Consider the following 19,477-nt stretch of genomic DNA (forward strand, 5'->3'; position numbering starts at 1 on the left):
TCCTTCCTTCCTTCCTTCCTTCCTTCCTTCCTTCCTTCCTTCCTTCCTCCCTCCCTCCCTCCCTCCATCCCTCCCTTCGTCCCTCCCTTCCTTCCACTAAATATTAAGCATTTACTGTGAGCTGGCACTGTGCTGATCCCTGGGATGCAGAGGGACTGAGGTGTGGACCCTGTCTCCACTGAGGAGCTGACAGTGTGGCAGGGGAGGCCCCTACATGGACCAGCCACTGAATGCAGAAATAAGCACGGGAAGCATTGCTGATCCGGAGGAGGGAGTGGCAAACTGTTCAGAAAAGCTCCATGGGGATGGCCGCACTCCTGCGAGGGTTTGAGGATGTGTGAGAGCCCACTGAGCACGGGAGCATCGAGGTGCTCTGGAAGCAAAGGGCAGAGAGCATGTGCCCAGGAGCAGCGGGAGACAGTGGGGAGCGGGCCTCATCAGAGACTTGGAGCCTCGGCATCCCCTCTGCGGCAGGCGTGGCTCTGGTGGAGGCTGGGGAGTTCATCCAGGACTCCGAGAAGTGGCCCTGATGTTCCAAGTGGGAGATGACGTGAGCTGGAGAGCCAGAGAGGAGGGGTGTGTTTAGCTCTTGAAGAAGCCAAATCTACCAGGCGTGGTGACTGAGGGTGAGGGAAGGGAGGAGTTAGGGGTGACTCCCAGGTTTTTGGCCGAAACCTCTGGGTGGAGGGGGGAGGAAGCCAGACTGGCCCCCAGCCGGTTGGTTCCCAGCCCAGGCGTGGGATGCAGAGCTTCCTCTCGTAGCTGCTGGGCTGTGAGGGAGGTAACGCGGCCTGTGTAGCGTGAGCAGCTCTGGCCTGAGAGCCCAGTGATGCTGACTGTGCTGCTCTGCCTGGAAGAGTAGAGAAGAAATGGCCCCTAATTAAGGGGCAGGAGGGGCGGGGGCTGTGCTGCCAGCAGCAGTCAGGGGTGGTGTTCTTTTTCTTTCTTCCTTTTTTTTTTTTTTTTTTTTTTTACTTCTGTTTATTCATGGGAGAAAAGAAGCAAAGCTTTGAGAGCAGGGAACTTCAGAAAGGCAAAATATCTCTGATTACTGTGGGAGCTGGAGAGAGCTCTTGCTGGAAAACTCAGAAGGCTGGCTGCAGAGGGAGAGCCCCGCTGGGGAGTGGGGAGTCTGGCAGGAAGCCCGGGAAGGTTTGAGCACCAGAGTGAGATTCAATGATTTATTTAAAAAAAAAAAAAAAAGACATTTAAATCAGTCTTCTTATAATCAAACAGACTAGCTTCTTTGTGATCAGAGCTAAAATGATGAAAAAATACCAAATTGGACCTTATCATTCAATTTTTTAGGATACTATTACATAGTATCAGTTCAGGTTGTTCAAACGTCACTATTTTTTTTTAATTTAAAAAATCATCTTTGCTAATGACAAAGGGGTAGCAGAGAACTTGGTTTGACTGAACAGTCAGGGTGGAACACCCACAGGAAACCCAGTAGAATGTGTATGAGGCATGTCTCACCTCTTTGGAGGGGCTCTTGTTCTAGGATCCCTGGAGCCTCAACAGGCCTGTGAGAGAATTCAGAGGGTCAGTGAACTTGGATGGGAAAAAAGTTGCATCTTTACTTTGACCAAGTTCTAATAAATTTTGTTTTTATTATGAATGAAATATTCAGAACACAATAGTATTAGCAATGTTTGTTACCATTAGAAATCACAGCTCTTTTTATATTGCATTATAATTGTGGCAGATATCTGAAAATGTCATTTATGCTTATCACTACTTTGGATTTATAGTAGTTTTTAGATCCACCACTGTGTGACAAGATCCAATGCCTTACTGAACAAGTACATCCATTACTATATTACAATATTTTTTTAATATGGGTAACTGTACTTCAGTATAATTGGCTTTCTTTTTACTCCTATGCATTGTGTCTCCATGCATTTAAAAACATGATTATGCACAGGTTTCATCAGCTTCACAACAAAGAGATCCGTGGCACATGAAAGGTTAATAATCCCTGGCTAAGATCCTGTAGTTGTGACATGAGACCTCCACCTGGTGGCAGCATACTCCTTAAAGGTTAAATCGATAATCAACATGGAAGAAACTTTTAAAATAACAGTGTATTTGAATATGGTTTTCAAACATTTTTGACCACAACCCACAGTGAGAAATAGGCTTTATATCATAACTCAGTACACTCATACCTAAGTTTCACAAAACAAGACTTAACTTTACCATCTGACACATTGATATTTTTTTTATCCCATTTCTCTTTCATTAAAATAAAATGCTGGTTGCAGCTCACTAAACTGTAGTTCTGTGGGTGACATTGCACTGTTGGACATTGTAGGAGACCATTTTTCATTATACTTTATGATTTATTAACCAGGGAAGTTCACTTTGTTCTCCCCCAAAATACCCACACATTTTCAAGGACATAATACTTACATTTTAAATATATGTCAACAAATATGAGTATATTTTTACACAGTACTTAAAAATCATTTATTATTGATATGTAATGTATATACAGGGAAACAAACTGATCTTAATTGTAAAACAAGACATAGAACATTCCCCAGTCAGTTTCTCCCTGAGCAATCACTGTGCTGATTTCTTTGACCATAGATTTAATTTTGCTTTTCTAGAACTTTATATAAATAAAATCATGCAGTATGTATTTTAGCCTGGCTTTGCTCAGTGCAATGATATTGTTATTAGTCCGTGTTGAGCGGATCAGTAGTTTGGTGAGAAGGGTTCCATTGCATGAATATACCACAATTTGTTTGTTCTCCTGGTGAGAGACTTTCAGGTTGTCTTCCATTTCGATTCTTGCAAATAAAACATCCACACACATTTGTGTACATTTCTTTGTGTGCACATATGTTTCATCTCTCGCAGGTAAATACCTGAGGTGGAATTGCTGGCTCAGATGGTAAAATAAATATGTGTTTAACTGTAGGAAACTGACAAACATTTGCCAGGGTGGTTGAACCATTTTCCATTGCCACGAGCAGTGTGTGAGTTTGGGTCACTCCCCATCCTTACCAACATTTGGTGTGCGTCAGTCTTTTTCACTGCAGTCGTTGTGGTAGGTGTGTAGTTGTATCTCTTGGCAGTGTTAATTTGTATTTGCTTGATAAGCGATGATGTTGTACACTTTTTTTCATGTGCCTATTCACCAGTTGTTTATCTTAATTGTGAAGTGTCTGTTCAAGCTTGTGTTGTTTTGTTTTCTTAACGTCAATTTGTAGAAGTATTTTTTACATATTTTGGACACCAGTCCTTTATGTCAGACATGTGTATTTATGAATATTTTCTCCCAGTCTATGGCATACATATCCATTTTATTAATGGTGTCTTTTGATGAGCAGAAGTTTTAAATTTTGATCAAGTCCAGCGTGCTGATATTTTCTTTTATAATTAGTGCTTTCTGGATCCTGTCTAAGAAATCTTTTTCTACCCCAAGTTTGGGAAGATAGATTTGGTTTTTTACATTTAGTTCTGTGATTCATCTCAAATCAATTTCTGTGTACAGTGTGAGGTAGGTGTCGAGTTTCATTTTGTTTCCATATTATATCTGGTATTCTCACACCGTTTGTTGAAAAAAATTTTTTTTTTCATGACTGAATTATAGCACAGAATTTTTAAAAAAAATTGTTTAGCCAAAGAGGTACAAAAATGACTTTCCCTGCTGGCCATAAAGCACCCCACGGTGCTTTTCTAAGTTAGTTCATCCACAGTTATCTTGAGATTCTCAGATGACTTTACTCATACGGTATGAGGGTTTATGAAGCTACACATTTTTACAAGGTCTGTAACCATGCCGCAGAGTTTCTAGCTACATGTGGCTGTTTAAATTAGCTTGAAATTAAATAAAATTAAAAGTTCAGCTTCTCAGTCACAATAGCCACATTTCAAGTGCACAGTAACCACATAAGGCTATTGGCTTCCCTATTGAACAGTGCAGATAGAGAAGATTTCCATTCTTCCCCAAATGCTAGACAGCACTAGCCTATCAAATAAGAAAGGAGACAGGCTTTGTAGCATATTTTAATAAAACCCATGTAGTTTTCATAACTGTCATTGAGCATCTGCCTTCTGCTCTTTGGTTCTTTTTCATTTGTCCGTGCTTCTAGTTCTAGTCCAAGATGTATGGTTCCAGCCAATCCTTTTGTCTGTCTAAAAATGCAGTAACTTCTGTGTGTTCTCGCCTATCTGGAAGAAAGAATTCCCCTGGCTGTCCACGGACTCATTCTTTTCTGGAGCCTACCTCGTACTGACCTATTTAACTTTTCTCAGTGTTTAATAGCCTTCCGACTGCTGCCAGATTTCTGGGCATCCTCCTTGAAGGTGCGGCCCAGAGATAGATATTTTGTCCTTCCTATCCTGATTAAAATTAAATCTCTCCCTAGCATTTCTAGCATAAATTATAAACTTGCAAAAAGCATCGGGTTATGAGTTTTACCCCGCCCCATATTAATGTTTCTGTCCAGTAGTGAACTTTGTTGCCGTTTCATCATGAGCAACCACATAGGAATTTGTGAGATTTTCTCTCATTGTTTGCTGGGCGTAAGCTAACTCTGCCATTAATGTCTTTCAGTGTGGGAATTTTGCTGTCCTGGTGGATCTTCATATATCTCCGCAAGGTTCAAACAAAGATACCAGCTGGTTTTCTGAACAGAAGAAAGAGGTACCAGAAAACTTTTCACTATTTTTTAAAATTGAAGTATAGTTGATTTACGGTGTTTCAGTTGTACAGCAAAGTGATTCAGTTATACATACAAACACACACACACACACACACTTATTCTTTTTCAGATTCTTTTCCGTTATAGGTTATTACGTGATATTTTTTAAAATAAATTCTTTCAGGAGTTGTTTATTTCATTAGTAGTGGAATTAGTTCATTCTTTTTTTTTTTTTTTTTTTTCTTTTTGGCTGCATTGGGTCTTTGTTGCTGTGTGCAGGCTTTCTCTAGTTGCGGCAAGTGGGGGCTACTCTTCGTTGCGGTGCATGGGCTTCTCATTGCAGTGGCTTCTCTTGTTGCAGAGCACAGGCTCTAGGAGCATGGGCTTCAGTAGTTGCAGCACGCGGGCTCTAAAGCGCAGGCTCAGTAGTTGTGGCGCACGGGCTTAGCTGCTCCGCGGCATGTGGGATCTTCTTGGACCAGGGATCGAACCCATGTCCCCTGCTTGGCAGGCGGAGTCTTAACCACTGCTCCACCAGGGAAGTCCTATTACATGATACTGAATATAGTTCCCTGTGCTCTCCTTAAAACTTTTCACTATTTTAAATGCAAGGAGCTGCTCTTAAAAGGAATATTAGCTCTTCTTCCAGCTTTCATTTTCATTAGTAGACAATAAATCTTGAGTGCTATTTAATCCTTGAAAAACAGTTGTGTTCCCCACAACAGACATACACCTGCTTTTTTGTTGTTGCTGTTTCTTTGGAAATTGACACATCTATTTCCTTTGCTATTCTAGTATTTAAATCAGAAATTTCCTACCTCTTTGTTTGGGGGAAAGGGTTCTTTGTATTAAAAAAAAGAAGACGTTGGGGCTTCCCTGGTGGTGCAGTGGTTGAGAGTCTGCCTGCCGATGCAGGGGACACGGGTTCGTGCCCCGGTCCGGGAAGATCCCACATGCCGCGGAGCGGCTGGGCCCGTAAGCCATGGCCACTGAGCCTGCGCATCCGGAGCCTGTGCTCCTCAGCGGGAGAGGCCACAACAGTGAGAGGCCCGCGTACCGCAAAAGAAAAAAAATAATAAAAAAAAAGAAGTTAAAGTGACTTTTCCAGGTAAGCAGGGACTGTAATCCTGACTGGCCGTAAAGGATGGACTGAGCACCTGGAGCAGGTGTGGTGTTGACACAAAGCTGGTCTTTCTCACTGGTCTGAAACCCTCTTCTGCACCGTGTGATCCTTTGACGAAGTGTAGAGATGGTTCATCACGGCCCTCCCCTCGCCGTGGCCAGTCACTAAGCTGATGCTCAGTCAGTAAAGGAAGTGGTCATGTGACAGGGTGGCAATGTTGGAACTCCTGGGGCCCCAGCCTCCTCCTCTGCAGATGAAGGGGTTCTCCCAGACCCTGGCTGAGTCACTCCCGGCTCTCAGTTTCTGAGGTCCCACCCAAGTGCCGCTGTGGCAGAGGGTGAGAAGGTCTAGCTCTCATCACGTGCTTGGCTCCCTTCTCCAGATCCCTGCTTACAGGAGAGCAGAACATCGAGCCTGTGGCTTTCACATAACTTTCCAAATGTTAGAGCCCTTGGCGTCTTCCATGATATTCGTTGGTCACAATAGCTTTTTAGAGCTAGAAATAAAAATATATTTTATTAAAAGGTAGTATATGGAGAAGAAACTAGTGATAGTGGTACTTTTTTATACCACTTTTTTACGCCTTTACTGTGATAACTGTTTTCAGTCAGCTTTTGGAGATAACTAGAAAAGAAAACTCCCAAAAGAAAATTTATAAGTGATACATTTTCGGTCAGGAGATAATAGTATTATCAGGACTCTGTTTGTCCTCATTTTGCGAAGGATACCCAATGGCCTGAAGCTGGAGCAAGAAGGCCCAAGATTCTATATGATGGGATTTTCATTCAGGTAAATAGCCGTGAACCCTACTCTTCAGGGCTTAACGTTTGACGGGCCAGCATCTCCTTCTACAACTCACCTTCATGTCATTCCAAGATTTGGCTTCTCAACACCTGTCCCTATGATTCAAGACAGTTAATTTGTTTCCCCAAAGTGACTAATATGCACCCCAGGGGACCCCACCCAAAAAGTTTGGCTTACATAAACAGCATCCTAGAATCCACCATTCCATTTTCCTCTATTCTCTCCCAGCTCTGCCACCGTGGCCTTAGACCTTTTTTGTTGATATTTAGTCAATTTTGCCAAGATTCAGTTGATTTGGAAGGCGTTACAATAAACCTGTGGGTATGTGACTCACTTCCTAGCCAAAGCGTAAGGCTAGAATTTTCCAGGGTGCCACAAGCAACTGTGCTGCTCCACCTCGTACCTATGTCCGGGCAGCAGGGCGTGACTTAGCAAGATGCTCAGAGCACGATTAGACCTGCAGAGCTCCGATGCAGTGCCAGCAAGCTGAGTTTTCCTCTCAAAGCAAAGTAGATAGTTTGTGGCTTTTACTGAAGTTGTTCCTTCGAAGTGTGTTCACTGACATTAAAATCGCTCTGGGATAATTTGTGTGTGTGTGTGTGTGTGTGTTTATGAGAAAGGAGAAAAGCTAGTTGAGGATATGACTTTAGCCTATGTTCAGTGTCCCAATGCTTTCATCTTTTCTTAATCATTAGATTATCTCAAGACTGGGATTTCATGAGCAATCAGTTTGATTGCATTTTAACAGTCGCTTTGCGTAGTGAAAGTCTTAAGATTATCCAGTTCCTTTTCAGGAAAAGGAACTAATTACATGTATTAAACATGTGTTTATTTTGAGTCCAGCATGAGTAGTCTTTGTACCTAAACAGTTGAACTCAAACTGTTCCGTTTGTAAACCTGGGGAAGCACACATGAACCCCTGTTAGCCTGGAGATGTTGGGCGCATCTCTCTCTTGCTCCTTGACTGGGACTTGGTCTTCTTGCCACCCCTCCAGTTTAGCTGGAAATTGCCTTTTCTCGCCTTGCTCTGGTTCTGAAGAGAACACTTCGCCAAGTGCAGTGTGGTCACTTACTAGGGCATCTCGACCACAGCACATGCTATCTACCTTCCATTTGTCAAACCTGACTCATGGAAGGAAAGCCCCGTAACTCTAGGGAGAAAGTTTGTGTGTATGGGCCTTGGCTTTATTTTTGTCATAACTATTTTTAGTTCTGGCCTTATAGGGCATTTATGGCCAAATTTTAACAATCCTTGTTTCCATGTATGTCTTTCACATATTTTCTAACTCAGTCATCGTTGAACCCTGCATGTGAAGCAAAATTCTTTAATTGTTAAAACAACAGTATGAGACAAGGCTGCCTTTCTGTTGCGTGAACAATGCCAAAACCCTAACTGTAAACGAATACGGCTGTATTCCACAAGGCACTGCATCTTTGGGCTGCAAAATGAGAGCAGGAGAGAGGAGACCAGTGTTTGTATTTTATAAAGAAACTCATGTTTGTCAATTAAGTCAAGGGTTCTCTGTACTGTTTGAGGAGTACACGTATCTGCAACAAAAGAAAAGTTTGGCTCTCGTTGCCCTTTGAAGCAGCTTACAACTCTGTCCTCATTTTAATTTATGAAGATTCTAAGAGATCAACCTGAGATGGCATTGCCAGAAACCAGTGAAACAGGTTTGAGGTGACCTGGAAACTCTGAGCCTTCTGCAGAGTCCTTGGGAACTGAACCAGCATTACCCATCCTTACGCCTCAGTTCTCAATCTCAGTTAAGAAATTTAGATTTGTGGGCAATTTTTTCCTTTCCCTACATCAGGTAACATTTTTCTGGTAGTGTAGCTGGAATGGGCAGTGTCATCCCATTGTGTGGTTGGACTTTTAAAGTTTTGTTTTTCTTTTTATCAATAACACCGATACGTAAAATGGTAGCTCCAGAAATTTGCTAGTCATGTGGGATGCCCTATGTTTCTGTTGCCTAATAAATATTAGTCTACTTTTGAGCAATATAAGAAGTTAAATTATTTTTACCATGAATAGGTGAACATAGTACAGTTTTCACAAAAGCATATACAGTATCATCAACAAGCATGAGAAGAAAATCAGACTCCTGATTTCCAGTTCGCTATTCAGCCCACCACTCGGTGCTATTACTTTTTAGTAGATTTGTAAATCCCAGAAACTGATGAATTATGGTGGTTAGGTATTAAAAGTTTTTTGAACCAAGTTTGAAAAGTGGGAAATTTTTGTATAAAAATCACTGTCTCTAGTTTCTCTTAAACAAATTGGAAGATCTGGTATCACTGTGCCTTGTGTCCCCATATGAAAGCACGGGGGGCTGCCCCCTGTTGACTGCTTAGGGGTCAGGGTTCCCTCTGACTGTGCCTTGGCTCCCAGCTTCTCCCGGTCCACAGTCCCCACCCAGTGGGCCTGGCTCTGGGGCTACCATCTCCAGCCAGAGTTGGCTCTGTTTGACTTCTCTCTTCCGTTTGTCACAATCCCACAGGTTGATATTTACATGAAAACAGTCTTTACCTCTCTGATTTTGTCACCTGATCGCCCTGATTTTTACATTGAAGTGTTTTTATCTTCCTTTTAGAAATGTGAAACTGAGGCAGAGAGAAATGAAATGTATTTCTTATATCACAGAGTAAGCCAACATCATGGTTTCAAGCAAAGCTCAGTGGCAAATTTAAATCTGCAGCATTATCCATGAGCACATATAAGATTCCTTTATTCATTCATAGCTAATTTAAAGAGCAAACAAAATGAAATGTTCGATTTTGGTGTTTAAATATGCATGATATTGACTTTTTTTGCATTGCATTAAATTAGAAAGTTATATCTAATTTTCTGATTTACTTTAGGAAGTCTGTTTACTGTTAAAAGAAACCATTGATTCAAGAGTGAAGGAATACTTAGGAGTTCGTAAACAGCACAGGCCGTCAAATACAGAATTCACAAGATCCAGTCCCTTGTCCTTAAAAGGTAGGAATGGAGTACTTTGATTTTGGATAAAATTTCTGCTTTGTAGAGATGGCAGTTATGTTTGACTCTGGCTGTCATGTTAGTCCAGTGATACATTTTTAAAAAATATGTTCTATTGAAGATGCATTCATTAGGTAAAGCAAATTAACCAGAAAGCCCTGAAGGGCGTTTAATGGTAGGCAAAATACATAAAAATAGAAAATAAACATTCCTAAGTAAGCTATAAATTCTTTAAAGGATTTTTTTTTTTTTTTTTTTGACAAGTCTTACAGCTGGGTTTACGTTAACACTGACTTGATTTGGGGCTTTATGCTTTTCTAAGTGCTTTCATTTATGTCACCCTATTTCAGAAGTTCTCACCTGGGGGTGCTTTTGCCCCAGGGGACATTTGGAAATGTCTGTGACAGTCTGGGTTGTCATAGCCATGGAGGGGAGCTACTGGCATGTGGTGGGTAGAGGCCAGGGACGCCACTAAATATCCTACAGTGGCCAGGGCAGCTCCCCACAGCAAGACACTATCCCCCAAAATGTCAAGGGCACTGAGGTTGAAATATCCCACCCTGTTATCCTAATAACACTTGGAGAATGGTCATATCCTCGAGTTATGGGTGAAGAAGCTGAGGTTGCGAGATGAAGGGGGTTGCCCAAATAAAAGATCATCTTCTCGAGGACAAAGATTATGTCGTGTATCTGGCATCTTCCCTTCTCCTCTCCCTGCCCCCAGCACTTAGCTCAGTGCCTGATGCACAGATTCATATTCAGCATATTCAGGGATACGTTGAATATGGAGGAGGACTTGGGTGACAAGCAGCAGAACCTGACCCCCCAGACCAGTGTTCTCTCCACTCTGTCATTGTGGTGTTTTTAATTTTTTAATTTTAAGTTAGCATTTCATGGCACTCTTTGTAGTACACTTAACAGTCAGCCCATGTTAATCCTCAGAGGACAGTGCTGTAGTGCTGTGAACTAGATTATGCTAATGCAACACCTCTTTAGGGAAAGAATGGTGTCACATCCTCCCCTTTGAAGGCATACTTAATCTGCACTGTTTACTTGGGCACGACTGATAAGTGGGCAGATAGGTTAAATTTATTCAAACCAAAAGCCTCAGACAAATAGAATTTTCAGTCCAAACAATATTGTATTAGATGACGCTTGCTGGCATTCTGCTTAGTAATACTGTAAGTCTTCTTGAGAAAAGCTGTAGGAGCTTGCATCCTTTGTACTCCAGCAGACCTGGCTAGTGTCACTTTCTAACTAGTACGGAAGGAAAAGGAGCAGAGAAAGTTCCAAGACCTCTGTCTCCACTGTGGTAGTGGCTTAGTCAGTCCCCATCCTCAACTGGCCCCTCCCCTGGCCTCCACTCCTACTGAGGGAAGAGCTAAATACTCACTTTCCCAGCCTCTCTCACAGGCAGGGAACACATGGTATTCTGGCCCCAAGATGAAACCCAAAGCCTTTCTTGGGCTCACGTGGGCAAGAAGTTTGTTTTTAAACAGAAAAGTGATCTTACTGTACATACAATTTTGTAATCTATTTTTTTCCCACCTAACATAATATAAAAGTCCTTTGAAACACATACATCACCATTTTTAAAATTTAATAGATGTGAAGTGGTATCACATTGTGGTTTGGGTTTGCATTTCTTTAATGATTAGTGATGTTGACCATCTTTTCATGTGCTTATTAACTATTTGTGTGTCTTTGGAGAAATGTCTGTTTATGTCCTTGGCCCATTTTTTAATTAGGTTGTTTATTTGTTTGAGTTGTAGGAATTCTTTATATATTCTGGATATTAATCTTTTATCAGATATGATTTGCAGATATTTTCTCCCTCCTGAGAGAAATGGAGAAAACAAAGCCTTTGACAATGTCCTTTGACCCAAACGTTTTTAATTTTGATGTAGCCAGTTGATGTCATATCCAACAAATCATTGCTGGATTCAGTGTCACGAAGCTTTTCCCTATTTTTTTCTTCTAAGAGTTTTATAGACATTTAGGTCTTTGATTCATTTTGAGTTAATCTTTTATATAGTTTAAGTTAAGGGTCCAGCTTTGTTATTTCACATGTGGATATCCAGTTTTCCCAGTGCTATTTGTTGAAAAGCCTGTCCTTTGACCCATTGAGTGGCCTTGGCACCATTATAAAAAATCATTTGACCATAAATATGAGAGTTTATTTCTGGGCTCTCTCTTCTATTCTATTGGTCTATATGTCTTTATGCCAATACCACACTGTATTGATTACCATAGCTTTGTAGTAGGTTTTGAAATTAGGAAGTGTGACTCTTCCAACTTTGTTCTTGTTTTTCAAGATTGTTTTGGCCATTCGGGGTCCACATCACTGTTTTTAATGACTGCATAGAATTCCATTGTGTCCATAGTTTGATTTATCAGTGGGACATTTAGGTCGCATCTAATATTTTCACTGTTGTAAACAGTGGTATGGTGGACACCTTGATGATCTAGATATTTGCACACTTCAATTTCTTTATAATATTTCTCTCTATTGTTCATACATTGTAAGAGCTCCTTAAGGATATTCAAGCTCTGTGTGTTATGTATGTTGCAAGAGATTTTTCTCAGTTTGTCATTTGCCTCTGACTTGGTTTATTTAACATACAACCACAAACAAGAAGCCTTTTTTGCCCCTGGAGCCTCCGATGCCCCCTAGTGGGGGCAAAAGCCGGGCTTCTCTGTCAGAGATAAGCAGCGCGGTTGATTGCCCAAGAAAGCAGGAGGGTGCTGATGCAACGGTGCGCTGCTCACTCCTCTCCCTCTTCGAAAGCCAACTCGGTGTGAAAGCAGCATCTCCCTTCTTTCTGCTTCTGAGAACAGTTAACCTTTGACTGAGCATGTCTTTCGGTGTCCCCACCTGAGCTAGTCCTCTGCTGCCACCAAGCAGTCCATGGTCCCGCCTCAGCTGGACACTCGAACACCTGCAGCAGCACGCTCGCTGGCGCCCTTGCGCTCGCTCTGGCTGATGCCCCACCTGTTGTCAACACTTGAGTTAGTGTAATCCCTTCACGTCACAGGTCTGATCTTTGTGCAGAAAGCCCTTCAGGATTTCCCCAGGGCTCCTGGGGGAAGGCCAAGATCTCTGGGGTAGCTGCCTCTCCAGCCTCATCTTGTGGCCCTTGTTCCTTCTTTCATGCTTAAGCCACAGCAGCTTCAGTTCCTCTCTTTCAAAGCCTCATTCTTCCACTCATCCTGGGGCTTCTGCCCGTGTTGGAGCGCTGGTCCTCCCCTGCCCCTCTGCCACTTTCAGCCCTCCGCTCAAAGTCCACACCCCAGGGAAGCGTATCCTGTCCACAGGTCCCCTGTTTCCAGGCCCAGGAGTATCCTGCACTTTGGTTCACACAATTTGATTAATGTTGATCTCTCCACAAATGTGCCGGTCGCCTGAAGACAGGTTCTGCCTCTTTTATGATCCGTGGTATCCCCAGCATGGAGCATATTTTCCGGTTTGCAGTAGGTTCTTAATAAATGTTTGTACAAGTGATTAATTACACACATGGATACATCTTTCCTCTTCCTAGTAAGGTCAAGGCCTGCTGTAACTTACCTCGCCTGCCTTGTCCCTTCCTGCTACTCACTTTTCTATTTCCTGCAAACCTGCATTCTTTATACCTCTATGTTTTTACGTTTTCAGGTTTCTCTTTTGTCTGGAAATCTCCTAGTATTCAGCTTTTAAGACCTAACTCACATATTACTTCTACAAAGTCTTCCTCAATTTCCTGTCTTCCTTGCTCATAGCACTTTTATAACATTGGTCACATTGTATTATAATTGTTTTATAATCAGTTTACCTGCCTTTCTCCCTTTCTTTGTTGGTAAAGATTGAGGGGTTGCCACCCCAGAGCCTCTTTTTTTTTTTTTTTTTTTTTTCCCCTCCAAATGACCGAGCTGCTTAATTCAAGAGCAGAAACCGGTAACTCTGCTTCACCTCATACTAAACTGTTAATTTCCTAAAGGTCAGAGCGCTGTTCGCCCGTCTCTACCCCAGGGCTGCCTTCCATAGAGGGCCGAGATGCATCATCTTCTAGGACATGCACACCCGCAGGGATGAAGCAGACATACATAGTGATGCCGCCCATCCCAGACTGTTTATTATCAGCGTCACTAAAAATGGAAACTGCCTCTTCTCGGCTGCTCCCATAGTCTTACTTTAAATGCCTTTTTCTTCAAAAGGAATTTCAGAGCCATGAACTGTAAGGAAGGCCTTGCCTGTTTCCTCCTCACTGTTTAGTTCTGTGTCTCATGTTCCCTGAAAATAGAGTTGCTCTTACTGTCTTGGTGACTAGGGTGAATGTGTGTGGTTTTCGCTTTTGTGTAAATTGGGTATCTTCCTTATTTGTGTGAGTTTCTTACCTTTCCCGTTTCCAGATCTGAGTAACGATAACGTACTTCATCATGGGATAGACACTTAACACATGATGCTTGGTGAGCTGAAGTCACCAGGCTGGTAACTTTGCTGATTGCTTTAATAAAATTAATATATTTCATCCTCTGAGTTATCTTTATTAAAAAAAATAACATAAATGGCTTTTAAGCCATTTCCTTAATCATGTAATATTGAGGAATACAAAGAGTACTGGCAAAAACTCCATCAGCGAACAGCATAGCACAGACATTTGCCAGTAGCCTCAGCCTTCTTAAGTCACCTGGAATTGTTATTTCAATGGATTTAGTAAAAATTAATGCTGTAAGAAAGTTTCTATTTTAAAGACTTAGCTCAGATTCTGTCAACTCTACCTCATTAATATTTTTCCCCTTAGCCTTGCCAATATTGAGTGTTACTGGTATTTTTAATTTTTGCCAGTCTGACAGGCCAAAAATCAAAAAAAGAGATGTCATGCCCTTTGATTTTTATCTTTCTGTTTTTATGTGTTTATTGACTGAACTGCATATTTACAACTATTGCTTACCTTTGTATTGGGTCGTTTGCCTTTTTCGTCTTAAAGTTTTGTTTTTCCCTGTGTCACTCGCTTGGTCAGGGCCCTTCTTATTAATTAGCTCTTGAATCACTGCCACGGCCTCCTGATTTCCCTTCCAATTCATCCATGCCTCTGCTGCCAGAGGGGCCTTTTGAAAACAAAAATGTGATCGTCTCCAGCTTAAAACCTTTTGTGGTCAGGAACCTTAGTTACCTAATATCCTTTGTTTAATTTCATTTCTGCTTGAGACTAGCTGGAATTGGTCTGGCTCTACAGCAGAGAAGAAGTTGATTAAAGATATTAGGTAGTTCAACAGAATCTACCTGTAGGAGGGCCAGGCAGTCCGATTCTGAGTCTACACAGACAGCACAGCCTCAGCCTCAAGATGGGGGGACAGCTTTGGTTCATGAGCCCTTTCAGCTGCCGTCTGCGAAGCCCAGCACTGAGCCTACAGGAGCCTGACGGCCTGGCCTGTGGCCATGGCTCTGTGCTCCTCCCATGGAGAGGATCCCATGGCTGTATCCTGGTTGCAGGTGAGCCAGGGAGTGCAAAATGTTTGGCTTTTACCTTGGGAAGGTGGGACTTAAAAAATGTGGGAAGTTACCAAAACGCAGGGAGGATAGGCAGAAGTTTTGGGTGGGTGGATACGAGTTACAAATATCCACTGAAATTTTCCTGTTGGCTTCCTTCTTCCATAAACTTCCAAACAATAACAACAAACTTTTGCCTGACAATACAACTCTCCCAACTACAGGCCAAATATGCTCAGCACCTCCTCCAAGAGAGAGAACCCCAAGTCTCACATCCCAGCTCCAAGCCCGAGATTTCTGAGCGATGTGTATTCCTCCTTCGGTTTATTCACAGCCCATATTGGTTTCCTTATTGACTAAATGACGATGCTAACTATTGCCAACATACCCTGAATAAAAAAACAAAAAACTTAGTTAATATATAAATATATATGTGGTACAGCCAGGAAGACAATTTAGGAAGATGCTATCATTCTAACTTCTGTAGTCGGTTACATGAAATAAATAGTTGGTGTTTGTATATTCCCTCCTCTGATATTTATTTCATATTCCATTTGTCTTTAGCCAGTAACTCAGCTGATCAGGTTTCTTGACCCGGCGAGGTGACCAAACTTTCCTTCCTAAGGGATTTGAGCCCTCAGTGGTCCTGCCTTTCTGAGGTTGCCATAGTTTGCGTTAAGTTTTACCACTGGATGTGCTCTGCTAGGTCGAACGCGTTATATTCCTTCTGTGTTACCCATCTACCTTGTTGCTCTTCTTGTACCATCGTGAGCCAACATTTCAACCGTCCTTTGGTCTATTTGTCTAGCGGCGTGAAGAGCCGGAAACAGTTACACGGCGCTTTGAACTTTCAGCCTGACTCATGTTTTCCTCTCTGTTCTAGTCTTTTTTTTTTTTTTTTTTGCGGTACGCGGGCCTCTCACTGCCGTGGCCTCTCCCATTGCGGAGCACAGGCTCTGGACACGCAGGCCTAGAGGCCATGGCTCACGGACCCAGCCGCTCCGCGACATGTGGGATCTTCCCGGACCGGGGCACGAACCTGTGTCCCCTGCATCGGCAGGCGGACTCCCAGCCACTGAGCCACCAGGGAAGCCCCTCTAGTCTTTTCTTGAGTACTAAAGAAGCAGAGTCATGGGGATGGAAGGCAAACTTTTTGCTGAGGTGGTCACTTCCCACTTCCACTCCCTGGTTCCAGGAACCACATATTCTGGCCAAGGGAATGCGTTGTTCTGCTGGTCAGAGCACATAATACATCCTTTAGGGCTTCACCCCAGCTCCACAAGCTCTTCTGCCTTGCAGTTTGTATCATAACTGAATTTTCAGTAGACCTTTTCACCACTGTATAAGGCCAGCTGCATTTGAGCCTGGCTTGATTGCTTGGTAGGACCACTGAATTTTATGAACCCACTGTCTTATTTTGCAAAATGAGTTTTCTTGGTCAGAATCACTGCACTGGTGATGGTGAATGAGGCCTTCAGGAAGTGCATGGGTGATGTGACCGGCAGAAACATGGCAGACATAGAGGGTACATCCAAATCCTGAATAAGGGTCTATTCCAGTGAAGGTAAGCTGTTGCCGCCTCTGTGATGAAAGAGGTCTAATATAATCCACCCTCCACGGCTAGCCCATCTCCCTGCGATATGAGAGTTGGTGGGGAGGCTCAGATTAATTGGGCATTTGGCAGGGCTCAGCCTTGATGCGGTTAAGTCTGTGTTGTTGAGCCCAAGCATAATGTTCATCCTTGCCCCCGTGGCCACATCACTCCTGAGTCCTTGAGCAGGTACTTGGGCAGCTGGGGAAAGAGGCTGGCCAGCACGCATGGGGGCAGGTCATTTGGTCCAGCTTATTGTAAGAACCTCTTAATGGGGCCTTTCAGAGAACATTCACATCAGATGCAAATATTCTCACACTCTGTAACTTTTCCCCAAATGTCCTTGTCCCTGTCCTTCTGTCATTTGCCGAGTAAATCTATTTCAGTCATATACTCAACAGCTGAGAAGACAACTACAGATTTTCACAGACCTGCTGGGCCCTTTGTCAGATGAATTGAAGCCAGGTTTCTATTTATCCCCCTCTGGTGGGTCACAGTGGCAACCAGAAACCCCAAGGTATAGCACAGTCTCAGAGCTAGCGTCCAGTCATCCTCAAAAGTGCTGGGTATTTCCCTTTTCTCACTGTGCAGGCACCCTAGTAAACAATTGCAGATCCCAAGGGGAAAATTTAGAGAATGTACTTGTAATATTTTTGAGGGGGCCTTGCTTGGGTGCCTAGCTCTCTGAGAAGCTGTGGCTGTCTTTCAAGGTAGCCCAAGTCAGACCCCTATTTACCAGACCTAGATTCTTTTCTATTATACAGTATAGTAGCTTGCTAGGGCTGTCATAACAAAATAACACAGACTGCTAAACAACAGAAATTTATTTTCTCACACTTCTGGGGGTTGGAAGTTCGAGATCGAGGTGTCAGCAGGGTTGGTTCTGAGGCCTCTCTCCTCGGCTCGCAGATGGCCTTTTTCTCCGTGTCTTCACGCGGTTTTCCCTCTACATGTCTGTGTCCTAAATTCCCCCTCGTATAAAGTCCACCTCTTATACAGTCATATTGGATTAGGGCCCACCCTAATGACCTCATTTTAATGATCTCTTTAAAGATGCTATTTCCAAATATAGTCACATTTTGAGTACCTCTAGGGTGAGGACTTCAACATAAGAATTTTGGAGAGACACGATTCAGCCCATAACATACAGTTTAAGTAGGGCCCAAGTATGTTCTCCATTTTATTTGGAGTCATGGACATATCAGTTAACCAATAAGCCAAAGATGTCTGTCGGTCAAGCCACTGACAGCGTTCCTACCAAGGCTACCACTGGCTCATGGCCCTCTAGTGGACCAAGTGACTCACCCACCCACAGGCTTTAGTGGACGACAAATTTCTGGCCACCTCATCACCAGGTGACCCATCCACTCTTCGACTGTGGTGGTCTACAGATGCCATGTCTCTCCTGGTCATTAGTCCTCCCAGCAACTAGCTCACAGTCCCTGAAGGGTGTCCCTCAACCCCAGGGTCCACGAGCCGTGGTGGCAGTGTCCTCTCCATGTTGGGCCCCCACCTGTGCAGAGGGTTCTAGGGAATGCAGGGCATCACTTGGCACAGGCTGACAGTCTCACACGGGGTCCTTTGCTCTCTTGCCGTTCTGTAGCTGTGTGTGCTTAACTGGGGTACAGCATTATGTACCTTGTAACTGCATTCCAGCAGAGGGACCCCGGTTCTCCCATGATCAACCTTTTTATTAAGCAAGCATGAAAATGACCTTGTGGGGGTGGCGGGGAGGGGGGCGGGACATTTTAGTCCCAGTTTCAGGCACTGAGCCGTCAGGCTGTTCAGGAGAACGCTGGGTAAGCCAACCGCCCGGTACCCGGAGACTTGGGCGGCCCTTCATCCAGACCTGTGGGAAGCTGGGTTCCGGAGGAGCCTCTCTCCTCTAGGGGCAGGGGAGTCATTGGTCCCAGATGGCTTTGGCCAGGGGGGGATAAATGATAAACCCTCATTTATCAGCTTGGCACCATAGCCTAACTGACAGGCCCCCAGGACATCATGTTTTCTCGCCTCTGGGCCTTTGCACATGCTGCTTCCTCTCCCCACAACTCTCTTCTCCTTGTTCGCCGCTGGGCCAGCTCTGCATCACCCTGCAGGCCTGTGCTCCCGCGTCATTTCCCTTAAGGAACCTTATCTGACTTGTTGCGTCTTCCCCCTCAGGGAGCTGCTCCTCCCTTTTCCAGCGGCCTGGACAGTGGCACAGTCATCGTTTCCTCCTCCTGGAGGGCAAGGGTCCTGTCCTGGGCAGCACCCAGTGCAGAGCCTGTCACTCAGGAGGAGCACACGCGTTGGAAGAAGTAAAGGAACGAACTGTAGCTGTGCTCACTGGTCACATTTCATTTGCCAAGGCTTTGTGCTCTGCTTCCATCGTAGCATCTCTTGCCCCTTTAACAAAAGGCAGAGGTAAAAGTGGTCTGCGAGTTACAAATTATTAGATAGTTTTCCTCATTTGGTTTTGAGAAAGTCAAAACCACATCCTACCCCAGTGTAAGGTGAGCTGCAGTATTTTCTGCCTCTTCTGCAGATGCCTGCCCTCCTGCCCCGCCCATCACAAGTGCCCTCCAGCCCCGCCCATCACAAGTGCCCTCCTGCCCCGCCCATCACAAGTGCCTTCCAGCCCCGTCCATCACAAGTGCCCTTCAGCCCCACCACCACCACAAGTGCCCTCCAACGTTACCACTCCTACTAGTTACTGTTACCAAGATTCAGCCTGATGGGTGCCAGCACTGTGCTGGGGCTTCCGCGTACCCACGGTGGATCCTTGGGGCAGCCCTTTCTAGCAGCATCCTTAACCCTGGTTTTAAGGATGAGAACCAAGCTCAGAGTTCAGGCAGCTTGCCCGAGGTCACAT

General features: G+C 43.9%; 1 protein-coding gene across 1 annotated transcript in view; it reads left to right on the forward strand.

Annotated features, from left to right (window-relative positions):
* Positions 1-19,477, forward strand: part of SLX4IP (SLX4 interacting protein) — a 184,043-nt gene that overhangs the window by 110,936 nt on the left and 53,630 nt on the right. Inside the window, 2 exon segments of the mRNA XM_029219919.1 lie at positions 4,571-4,660; positions 9,448-9,568. Coding sequence (XP_029075752.1) covers positions 4,571-4,660; positions 9,448-9,568 — 211 coding nt within the window.

Source organism: Monodon monoceros, unplaced genomic scaffold (assembly GCF_005190385.1).
Source record: "Monodon monoceros isolate NGI ecotype Baffin Bay Population unplaced genomic scaffold, NGI_Narwhal_1 Super_Scaffold_13, whole genome shotgun sequence".
Taxonomy (NCBI): domain Eukaryota; kingdom Metazoa; phylum Chordata; class Mammalia; order Artiodactyla; family Monodontidae; genus Monodon; species Monodon monoceros.